Genomic DNA, 12,415 nt, shown 5'->3' with positions numbered 1-12,415 from the left:
ATAAAAGGTGGGGGGGGGGGGGGGGGGGGGGGGGATCCCAATTTTACTTTCAGAACAAGATCTGCACTGTATGAACCGAGTCTGACTTTCTGATTAGCCTACAAAGGGGAAAAGCATGCAAACAAAGCAAAATACATTTTATACAGCATTAAAACTTGTATCTTCAATAATATAACATTTTCATCACACTGGTATCATACATTTTATCAGCATCATGTAAGAGGGACAAGATAATGTGCATATACTTATTTTCCTTTTCATAACCTTGAAAGAAACAATTTATATTATTATGAAATACTATCACAATCTAAATTACTGACTCAGTTTGGATTCTTCACTTTCAACTCGTTTTAAGCCGTATCTTACCTCATTGCCTTCAATCTTCAGAGAGTATCCAACCATTTCTTCCACTGCCAAAGTTAGCACTGCAGTCAGAGGCTGGTTTAGTTGACAGCACACTTCCAACCGCGAGAAAGCTGCTCCCTTTGCCAAAAACCTGAGGATATGCTCCCTCATTTGCATTGAGTAGCTTGAGGTCATGTGCCCAAGCTCTCGTTTCTGATCCTTCTTACAGAAGTACAGCACATCACAGCTCTAGAGATTTCTAAGGACGAGTATTTTTCCTGAACTTTTACTGTATTTCTTAGCTTGTTTTTTAATTATTCCCCTCTCCTTCAATCCCTGTGTAGAAACTGATTCAGCTATTTTGGTCACAAGTATGAAACAAGAACCCTGCCACAAACTTTATACCCATTTTCATGGTCAGCCTGTATTTTCCAGTGATCTCCAAGACACTGGTTTGACACTATTTCCAATGTACATCAACCCAAAAAATAGTGATATTCAACATCAACATCTAGAAGATATGGTCCAGGCAGCTGCTAAACATGCTTTACTTCTTTATGATTTGAAATAATTTCTTTATGGTTTCCTAAAAAACAAAACTAAAAGCAAGACCTAGTTCCAAGAAACTTTTACTGTAAACTATAAGTCATCATTCAACACTAAGTTTTTAACTCTGTATTAAAAGGTCAACCTTCACCTTAATGGAAGTGCTAATAAATATATTTGCTTGCCCCAAAGTGAATTTTTTTTTTCTTTATAGCTTGCTGCTTCCCAGTACTTGGATCTTCCAACCTGTCTTTCCCTGGAAACTCTAATAATGTATTCCAAACCCCAGGAACTGCAAGTCACTTCCAGGATAATTTCTAATGATATCTCAAAGTAACTAATGACAAATTCTGAGCAGGTCAATATATATACTGCAGTTGCAAGAGATATGCAAATAAACAGCTGATGCACAGGAGCAAATCAGAAAGGTTTCACTTAAGAGCATAAAATTCCATTTCATTAAACTGGAATGCATTTTATTTTACTTAGTGTTAAATCAGTTTAAATGTTGAAATGAAAGCCAATGCATATATAAAAATATTGCTGTTGCAGCACTCCTAAATGATAGCAGCTTCTCTTTAGTGTCCAAATCCCTTAAAATTACAACTTTTAACAGTATGCTTTAAAAATGACATATTGACATGACAATGATGTTTGCAATTTCATGTTTTCTACTGTTTTCCAAATCATTAAAGTTTACTCTAAGACATTACATAAGCATACAGAAAATACTTTCTAAGCTACTGTTAACAGTTTAAAGCTCATTAGTCTATTTTTGATGCTCAACATTTAATTAGTGGCACACAGACATAAGTAAACCGTAAAAACAGTAATGAACAAGAAGGTACCATTTAGCATTTTGCATTTTATATACCATTATCCAGTCACATATTTAAAAATGTTGAGCTTTGAACAAAATAACACAGGTTGGTCTTCTAACACATCACTTTGTTCCTAAAATTTAATTAATTTTGACATTCTAGAGGCATTATCTAGGATAGGAAAATAAATTCCTTCTCCTCCACTAGAACAATCAGTTTATTTTTGAATTGTGATAAATAAAATACTACCCCTCCAAAAAAAAATCAAAATGCAACCCTTCAAATCTGACATGGATTTTATATTCATATACTGAAAATATACTGAAATACAGTTTTGAAAATTTAGTAAATGTTCACAAACGGGGTATTATCAACTAAATATTGCATGCCCAAAGCTAAATATCCTGTTATTCAACTCTTCTTTAAAAATCTTTGTTTACATACTGTTTTAAGCAATTACACAATTTTGAAGTGTGGAGTTTTGTATTATTTTTAAATGATAGCTATAGTACTATATAAATTGCTAGAGAAGTACTAATTTATTTCTTCCTCCTTTACAGGACTAATTTAATCAGTACCAACTCAAAACCATCAGCATCGCTGTAGCTACACTGAAGGTATAGAGACAGACAAAGCATTTAAACCTCGTGTTAGTGAAAAAGGAGACATTCACCAGCGCAACCCTTTGCTGCTCACCAGTGCTCCTTTGCCAGATACTATTTCCTAAATCTGCCTGCTTACATAAACATAGTCTAAAAGGCTTTTGTCAAAATGAGCTGGATCAGCAAATACCTACTGCTTAAACTCATTTAGATCATCCTAACGAAGTGGGGCTGGGAGTGTTCTCATGAGCAGCTCCATTGGGAGTTTCAGGAGAAACAGAGACTCCCAAGTTCAGGAGTGGCAATGAATGATTAGGAAAGATAACTTCTAATGGCACACCTATACGGGCAGAGACAGGCATCCAGTCCGCAGTCTGAAGGAACTGTACTGTGCTAAGCGTATTAGCATCATTAAAGTAGTGGAACTGACCTTACTGCATGAATAATTAACCATGGTTTCAAAAAAACACCAGCACCTGAACCCAAGAAGATCTCCAAGATCAAAAGCATGAATCCAAATCGTTGTGATATTCACCTATAAAGTTTGTTGAGGTGCTTTTAAGGAAATAGAAGTGCGAGACTCAGAAAACGGGTTTATTCTATTAAGGAATAAAATAAAAATGAACAAAGATTAAAAAATGCAGATGTTTCCTAACAATGATAATCTACTTTGTTTTCTGAAGGAAACCCTGTATCACTCACCGTTTTTTGTTTGGGAGAGGAAGGAAGATATAAAAGATCATTTTTAATTGCATTTGCCAACTCTACTACCAATATTTTTGCTTTTTTCTATGCCATAAACATATTAAAACCACCTAATATCTTAGAGTATTTGTGTGGGACTAGCTCCAAGTAAACTGGAATGCTGCAGTGCTTGGAGCCATCCGTGGAGTGAAGGTACAGGCAGAGAGTGGAACACTTTCACAGGGGTGCCCCACACACACGTCCCCTACTTCTCCCTTTCACCATCAGCACCTGAATGGAGTTCCGCAAGGCTCACGCAACAGAACAGACGTTACCATAGATAAGAAACTGGGAATATTATTGCTGTGAAAAGTGCAGTGCTGGAGTCAGGAACAGCCAAGGAAGCATTCTGATTCATGTTGACAGCAATGCCATAAAATCGTTGGAGTTAGGGGTGGGGTTATCTAGACCCCAAAACAGGAACAGCAGCAGCTCTGCCATTCTGCACAGATGTTTGTCTAAACTATTCTTAAAGCTCTTTAAGCTCAGTCATGACTGTTCACGTTTTATTATACCTGACCAGTCTCACTGACCTTCTCTGCGATCTCTCCAAGGGGTCCAAATTCCAGTGGGTCACTCAACTCTAGGTACAGTGCTCCAAATGCATCCAAGTATGGTGCCAAATATAATGAAGGAATTGTGTCTTGCAGAAAACTCTGCTTTACACATCCCTCAAAAATGATTTGCATAGTTTTATTTTACCCATTGATTTCCTTTCTGTATTTTGGCAATTCATTAGTCCTGCTTCTGTACAGTACCTTGTATTTATCCCCATCAAGCTCCATAGTAGGGGGTTTTTTTAATCATCTCTCCCATTTTCTTACAGTTAAGAATATTTTCATGGATATGGCAGTATCATTATCTTCAGTTTTTTTACTGGTAAATGTTTAAATTTTATAAACTGTAGTTGCATTGATGAAGAGAAATATAACAACTAATGTTTAATAGTCTCAGCTGTGCAAATAGATATTAGTTTTGAAAAGTGGTATCATTCCTCTATGGACTTCAGTTTAGCAATAAGCATAAGACTATATTTTTATATTAAGAAAAAAAAATGTAAAAAGTCATACATTTGTGTTTGAGATTGCAAAAAACCCACCAAAGATATTTCACAGTGAAATACCTACAGTATTCTTTACAAGGCAGAGATAAGGGAAAAACACATCTAAGTTCTTTCAGAGGGCAAGCTATATTCATTTTCCAGAAAAAAATCAAATTATCCCTAATGTTGGCCTCTAAATACTGTATTTATAAGATTCTAATAACATGAGTAACATACTCATATGAGAAGATGCACCAAGAAGCAACCTACACACACAAGCAAAGAAAAACCAGTGCCACACATTCCTTACGCAGGTGAAGCATAAACAGACAAAGTAACACCCCAACAAAACTCAAACCCAAAAAACAGATGTAAAGAAGTGAAAAGTGGAATAAGAGAAGAAAGTTGGTCAAGGTGAAAGTAACCCAGGATAAAGGAATCATTTCTGCTTTGAACAATTATTTTATTACAATTCCTAGATAAGCAACACTTCAAGCCAAGAGCTTTTGCTGTTAACTGATACGCAGATTGCAGGACACAGTTAAAACCTACAAAAAAGGTGAGGCAAGTCAAAGGGAGTTAATAAATGGTTTGTAATGACAAATACATTTTTCGCTAATCATAAAATGTTAAAAGAGCTGGCCAACAATGTTAATACCCGTAGCCCCAAGGATTAAAGAGCTCGGCTCGTGGTTTCACTAAAATCAAAAGGTTAAAAAAAAAAAAAGGATTACCTCAGATGAACTTATAACTTATTCAAGGCAGGGATTTTTCTATATGCCAACCCTCACACCTGAACATACTTTGAACGGAACTCTTACATATTTTTAAAGTGCATAATGTCAGAAGAGCCATCATGACAGGATGAAAACCAGGCAACCAAAATATCTGGATTCCGATTCATAGGTCATAATAAAAGAGAAAAAAAACCCAACAAAACAACCAAAAAACCCAACCACACCAAACTAACAAAAAATGTAGAATGGAAGCCAATTAGGTAATTAGAATAAAATCATATTTGAAATTAAGCAAACACTGTTGCACTTTGATCCTTCCACCTGAGTGGACAGTAACTACAGTAACCTAGTTTGAATATGGCATCACATGCACAGATGCTTACACACAAAACAGGGACACAATTATTAATGGATTTCCATTAAATATCCATTTAATGGATAAATTATTATCCATCCTGTACACAATAAATGAAGCCTCTATCAATTGATGCTGTTAGGTAAGCAAGGCAGGATACTGATGTTTACCAAACTGATATGCAGGAGAGAGATACCTTTAACAGAAACAGAACAGGTTTAGCTAGTTTAAGTGTTTCTTCCTTCAAAACAAAACCAGCTCATTTTTTTCCAGGTGGAGTTTGACTTAGTTCTTCCAAACTCTTGTAAGAGAAGAGCAGCCACACCATCATCTTCCTCTTAAAGTTTCCTTATTCTTGTCTTTTCTCACCAAAATCATAGTGAAAAATGAAATAAACCGTCTTAGAACACACTCAATTTTGGAAATCTAATGATTTGGGCATTTGAAAAGGTATCTGGTTTCAACGTTTGTGAATATAATGAGTGAAAAATCTATTCTAGATCATACACATTCTTAGATACAGAATCAGAAACAGGACTCAGGTGAAAAATCAGAAACAGAAATAAATGTTGCTGGTCCTTTCTGCCTGTTAATGACGGCAAATTATTCAGCCTTCTGACTACGCCACACAGAGTATTTTGTACTATACTCACAGAAAATCCAATGCAAGTGTCTGAAAAAACAAGATGAAAACCATCATATTCTAGTTCTTCATGCAACTATGGTAAAGACTTTCCTCAGAGTGGTTTTATTTTCAAGTTATTTCTTGTGCCAGTTGATAATGGGAATAAGTCTTTGCATGTTAACTTTGTTCTTTTACTTCTCTTTTTAATACATAAATGCCCAAACAGTACATCTAATCTCAGTCCAGCCAGACATAAATCCTACAGTGACTGGATTTCCTATTGCATATTTGCTAGTGATCTGCTCTGAATGTGTCAGTCTGTAGCACATAATGCATTTTGCCAGCTAAGTTTGTATTTTTGGATTGGAGGGTAATAATCTGCAAGACACAGATCTGAAGCGGTCTTTAGAAGTATTCTTTTCTGGAAAAGGGGAGAGAAGTCAAACAATATCTTAAAATGCTAAGCAGACAATTAATTCTGATCAAAGAAACATTGACATCACTGGAATTAAGATAGCTGTGGCTGACTATATGTATCAATAGCTCAAGATTTGAGGAATTAAAGATGAAATGTGGATCTTTGTGGGGATTAGTTGCTATTAGTTTAAAACACTTCAATTTCTGTAATAGCGGTCTTATATAATATCTCATCACACAAAATAAGAAAACTTGCTGACCAATTTGCATTACGATGCTGTTGATGAAAATAGCAAGAGTTCCACTAGGAAAAAAAAATTGTTCCAAAAACCACTGTAAATAGAGTGGAGGATAATATATACTTTTTTTAAATTTAAAATTTCAGAAAAAGGTAAAAGAAAAACTTCCTATGGGTCTCTGGGTGAGGGTGAAAGAGGAAAGAACAGCTATCATCTCAAGACAGCAATTTGAGAGACCACCTAATCCCAAGAAAGTGGTAAAGAAGGTTTTGCTGAACTACGGAGGCATCTGAGTAACAGAATTGGGCAAGAAGCTTCAGGAGGGTTAATTAACCATGCACCTGTACAAGCTCCTGGAGTGATAAATGTTCTTTCTAGAACATAGAGGAGTTTGCCAGAGGCATGGCTATTTTAGACTTGTTTGATACTTACGGGGACAATTAACTGAATATAAGGGTGGAAATACAGGAGAAGTTAATTAAAAACAGCACAGGTTACAAAACAAGGAGAAAACAGCAAACTAAAGATCATGATTTCAAAAAAGCAGTTTCAGTAATCTCAGATATCTGGAAGAATAGGTCTCTTGGAAAGCTGATTTACGGCATAAGGGAGTGCAGGAAACTCAACAGTTAAGAAAATACACAACAGGTTATTCCAATGGACAAAATAGACAAAATGGAGACTTAGAAATCAATATGCCCGTATAAGCATACAGAAGAATTGAAGGAAGTAAAGAAATATATAAAGGAGGGAGCTTTGACAAATGACTGGAGATGAGAAGAGAGAAAATGCTATTTAGTACCATAAATTTGCTGCAACGCTGAAAATCTGAAAAAGTAGTTGTTGGTGGTTTACTGGCAAAAAAGAGGGTGGTATTTTTTAACAGTATCTGCTGTCTGTTGTAGAGATCTGTTTTGTTCAATACTTTTAATTAGTGACAGAGAGGAAAATACCCTTTTAAAATATGCACTAAGCTAGAAGGGAATTAAAATATTCTGGAAAATAGGATCATCATTCAAAATCACTTTGATAAACCGGAGATACCATCCAAAAGAAATTCAGTAAATACAAATGTAAAATACTCCACTCAAGGAAAAAACCAATTCAATCCCACAAATGCGGATGGACTGCTAAGCAGAAAGACTGAGGAAAAAAATATTTAATCATTATACTGGACTATAAATTAAACATAAAGCAAGTTAGAAAGTTGCTAAACTCCAGAATTTTTCAAAGATCGCTCTCACAGTCAAGTTAAGGGACGAAGGGACTGAGTATTGCACAAGAACAGATCTTCTCCAAAACACTAGTCTAATCTGTAATTATGCAGGAGTTACAGAAAAGTATAAATTCCAGTAAAACTCCTCCCTTTTTCTTAATTAGCTTTGTGTCATTTTTTAATCCCTTCTGATATTATTTTATTAATTATTCTCTCACATTAAACAGTCAATTCATTAACACATATAGGGGCAGGTTGGGTCCATGGCATTTTTCTGCAAAATAGCCTGCCTTGAAAATTGCATTTAGTTAACAGACAAGCATATTAGCCCTCTTAATGATGTTATCACAAAGAGATTCTTCATTTTGCATTGTGCCTAATACTTTAAGAAGCGCATTCCCTAGTAAATCGATTTTCAAATAATGCGTTTTACTTACACAGAACACCAAACAAGCTTTTGTGCCCCAGCATGAGCTGCTAAAAACTTGCATTGCAACTTTTTTTGGTACACTAACAAGTCTGCTATTTGCCCGAGATGACAAATAAGGAAGGAGTACTGTGGGTGGTGCCGAATTAAAACCATCCCTTTAATTAAAAATTAGATTTCTCGTAAGTGTAAATGAAAATTAAAATAACATACTGACCCCGACAGGCTCCGCAGTAATTAATTCAAATCACTACTGGAAGCTATTCCTAATTTAGCAATGAAATTTGCACAATAACTTTTTATTAAGACGATAAAACTGATGCACAGTAGCGACTTTATATCCGACTCCTACCTTGCTCTGAAATCTATTTTTAGCTAACTGACAAATCTGGCCGGCCATTAGTCACAAGCCCGTTTATGGCACCGGGTGCTCCCTCCCCGCCCCAAGGTGCACAAGCCCCCAGAGGCCCGCTGCACGAAGGAAACGAGAGCATCGTCCCACCGCGTGAGGGGAGCTAAACCCGCGCACGGCGGCGGACCTCGTACAGCTGTTTCGACGACCCTACGACGCCGCTGGGTGGATTTCCCCTGGAGGAGACGGGGAAAGCCCGCGGAGCGGCTGGTTCAGCGCGGCCGTTTTCGGGGGTGCCCTCTGCTGCCGCCCGGCCGCCTCCGCCGCGGGCACCACCCCGGGCCCTGGCATTCGCCCCCCCGGGCCTGGCACAGCAGCGGGCGGCCGAAGGGCGAGCCGGAGGCTTTGACGCGAAGCACGGGAGCGTTTATGCTCTAAACAAAAACGGGTCAACTCATCCGACGTGCGTCTTCGCTTTGCGCCTACGCAAAATGCCACGACCAGGCTAATGGTTAGTTTATCCAGTATGCGCTGAACCGTCAGTGCTAACTTACTTCTGCGGGAGATGCACGCTTCAGGCCGAACTTCTGCAGGGACTACAGCTCCAGTATCAGCCGGCAAGTTTCTCCTTTACCCTTGCTTTTCTAACTAAAGCCAAACTAATCTAGATAATATTTTAATAACCGCATTTCAGAACAAGTAACAATATTAAAAAAATTATACTGCTTTCCCTTTCCTCCCACTGAAACTCGGAGTTTAGTTTAAAAGCAGCTGTGACTGCATCTAAAATTATGAAAAGCGTCATTTCTACTGGAACGTTAAACAGTGCACGGGTAACCAGGCTTCGCAGAGAGTGAGGTCCCGAGGCTGGTGAGCGTTCTCGGCAGGGCATCCCGGCTCAGCATCTAACACATACTACATCAGCCCTCGGCAGCACTCCCGTTTTCTCCATGTGAACAGAAATACCATTTTTATTTGCCCTTATTCAAGAAGTTTCGATTAGTGTTACTTCTTTTCACGTTAGGAAGCAGACTACAAGTTGAGAGAGAAGAAATCTGGTTTTCCTTTTGTGGTCTCTGACTAAAACCCAGATACACGGGATGAGATACGCTAGCTTTAAAATGCCAATTACCTGCAATGAAAAATGGAGCAAGGTAGGTACATCCAATATTTTCTTTCTTATTGCCTCTGTTGAATACTCCAGTTTGAAAGGCAAATTAAGCCTGTAGGAACTAGAAACTATAGAAAAGACATTTTAAAATGTTTTTAGAAACCGCCATGTAATTTCTTAAAAAACTTAAATTGTGTAAAAATTACACATGCACACACACAAATGTACATAATGTATGTACATATGCACATGTACACAGAGAGTTGCAAATCGGCATGTTTAACCAAGAACTGAGAAACAGTTGCTTGTTACAGGAGGGAAAAAAAGATAAATCAAGATTAAAACTGTAACACAATAATAGAAATCAAGATTAAAATCATCGACTTAACTAAACTTTCTGTTTGCTGACTCAAAAGCATCTACTCTAGCTATCCGGAGACACCACCAGCTGTACAACAGCACAGTGGACAGAGTTACGGGGAGGACAAATGCCTGTGTGATTTCAGCACTAATGGGGTCTTAAAGCTTGGATTCCTCTTCGCTCATGACTTAGATGATGTGAGTTCTCTGAAGGATGGAATGGGGCAGAAAAAAACCCTCAATTATTCCCAATTTCATGATGAACAAATGGAAGACAGAAATTTTCTGAAAAAAATGTGTCAATATTCATCATTAATAAAACCATTTTGTAATACAGCACTGACATATGGCTGAAAATTGAATTATGTTTTCTCCCTTCTCCTCTGAGCCAGTCATTATTTTAGTTGCAGTTTATTCAATTGACTTACTAATAAAAACAGCATAACTGAAAACTTCAGAAAAGCCTGAGAGGTTAAGTAAAAAAATGCTCAGTGATTGAACATTATCGGGGTTGATGGGAAGTAATGGAAATTTACTTAGGGGAAAAAAGGTTCAAAGAACACAGTCTAAAGACTGAAAAGGAATGGAAAGACCTAAATCAATATATGTTCCAACAATGCAAAAAACCTTTCCATAAAAAAGCCATTAAATTGCAGAGGATAGGATTCTTTTATTATAGAACAGAGGTTTTTTTTTTTATACACTGATATTAGAAAAAAGTATACATATATACACAGTATAAACCATATATATGCATATATACATTGGTCTCAGATAAAGTTTGAGTTTTTATATATTTAAATTTTATATCAAATACACTGAGTTACTAATACTACCATCCAAACTACTTTGCGAAGAAGAGTCTTTATGAAAATAATATACTAAAGAAGTAATAATTGTAAATTACAGTGGTGGAATAGACATTTGGCGCCTATCTCACCTTTCTGATATCCCAAAGCAGACTTATTTGAAGTCTACGGAAGTCCAACTAAAACAGGACCCAGCCCACTGCTATACTCCCCTTTTGTGTATGCCCTCCACAATGTCATCCAAGAAAATGCACTAACTACTTTCAGTCAGGTCCTCTTCAATTCAGTTCTTGAAGAATCGGCTTGTTCTAGTTCAGAGTTTGCCCAGTCACCAGTCTTCCAACCAGAAGTGCTAAAACCAAGCATTACCTAAAACACCTAACTTATCACCATACTACCACTTACATTTCATTAACGTAAAGAACCAGTGCAAGAAGACCAAGATTGTTGTTTCATTTTTCCATCAAATTAAATATGCAAATAAGAAGATCCTTATTTTCCTAGAAAAATTTTAAAATTCTATAATAAATGATTTCTACATTTTCACAGAATCATAGAATACCAGGTTGGAAGGGACCTCAAGGTTCATCTCGTCCAATGTTTCTTGGCAAAAGCACGTATTTTAACATGTATTTTAAGAAGCATATTTTAATACGCTTCATCCAGAAACCAAATTGGCTATCATAAACTTCCTAAAATGGGGTTGATAATAAAAGGTTCTTTCAAAACATGCTACGACCAGCATATTCTAGCCAGGAGGAAAACTGATGTAAATCAAGATAGCTGTCTGCTACCTGATTTGGTTTTGAAAAAAGGCTGCAGTTAAGGCTGTTATCCACTAAGTGGCATTATCAACTCAAAAACCTAAATTTGACAAAAAAATAACCATAGTACAGTGCATTTTACCTCCTGTAAACAAATTGATGGAAAATGTTTTCTTTGGATGATTCATTTTATTCAAGTTTGTCAGAAAGTTAGGCATTTCAAACAGTCAAATGTACTCGTAAAGCAGCATTACCAATTTACTTTTCACATCAAGACATCTGTAAATATTTACCAGAACGGTCAGGATAGAAATAAAACTATAATGACAGACATCTTAAACAAAGCAACCAAAATATCAGAGTAATATGAGCTCAAATTAGACACATAAAAGGTACAATAAGATATTTTAAAAGTAGCTGGGGTTTCAGAAGTGCTGTACATCAACAACTCTAGTATTTCCTGTTGTGCACTGTGAAAGTACCAAAAGTACACCAAAGTGTGAAAGTACCATCACACCAGATGTTTACTTTACTTTAGATAAAACACTTTAAAAAAAAGTAAATCTAATAGATTAGATAAACTGGTGCTACGTGATGCTAGAAGGCATTTAAAAAATTACAGTAATTGGGAAGTAAGTATTACGTTTCACTAATTAATTCATGATTAGTTTTCAAAATGTTACTTAAGGATTAATGAGAGGAAATATTTTTTTTTTTGATAAATGTTTACTGGAACAAAGCACTTAGGAATAGTATAAATATAAGGAAAAAAAAATTAGAACAGAACTCTCGTTAAAAAAAATTCTGAGCATACTTCAATGCGAGAAGGATCAAGACTTTTTTTTTTTTTTTTTTTTTTTTTTAAGGGTTTTTTTTTCCCTTGCGCCCAGGAGGAATCTTGAG

General features: G+C 36.5%; 1 protein-coding gene across 5 annotated transcripts in view; it reads right to left on the bottom strand.

Annotated features, from left to right (window-relative positions):
• The window catches only part of FAM49A (family with sequence similarity 49 member A), a 56,895-nt gene that overhangs the window by 22,477 nt on the left and 22,003 nt on the right, over positions 1-12,415 (bottom strand). For 2 of the 5 annotated variants that reach the window (XM_009275554.1, XM_009275555.1), the window contains exon 1: positions 367-574. The exons of the other annotated variants lie outside the window; for them this stretch is intronic. In XM_009275554.1, the coding sequence (XP_009273829.1) occupies positions 367-371 (5 nt within the window). In that variant the 5' untranslated portion in view covers positions 372-574. Of the gene's footprint in view, positions 1-366; positions 575-12,415 lie in introns of those variants that run through there. 5 annotated transcript variants of the gene reach the window in all.

This window comes from Aptenodytes forsteri, unplaced genomic scaffold (genome assembly GCF_000699145.1).
Source record: "Aptenodytes forsteri isolate BGI_AS27 unplaced genomic scaffold, ASM69914v1 Scaffold94, whole genome shotgun sequence".
NCBI lineage: Eukaryota > Metazoa > Chordata > Aves > Sphenisciformes > Spheniscidae > Aptenodytes > Aptenodytes forsteri.
This window is presented reverse-complemented; position numbering and strand designations above follow the sequence as displayed.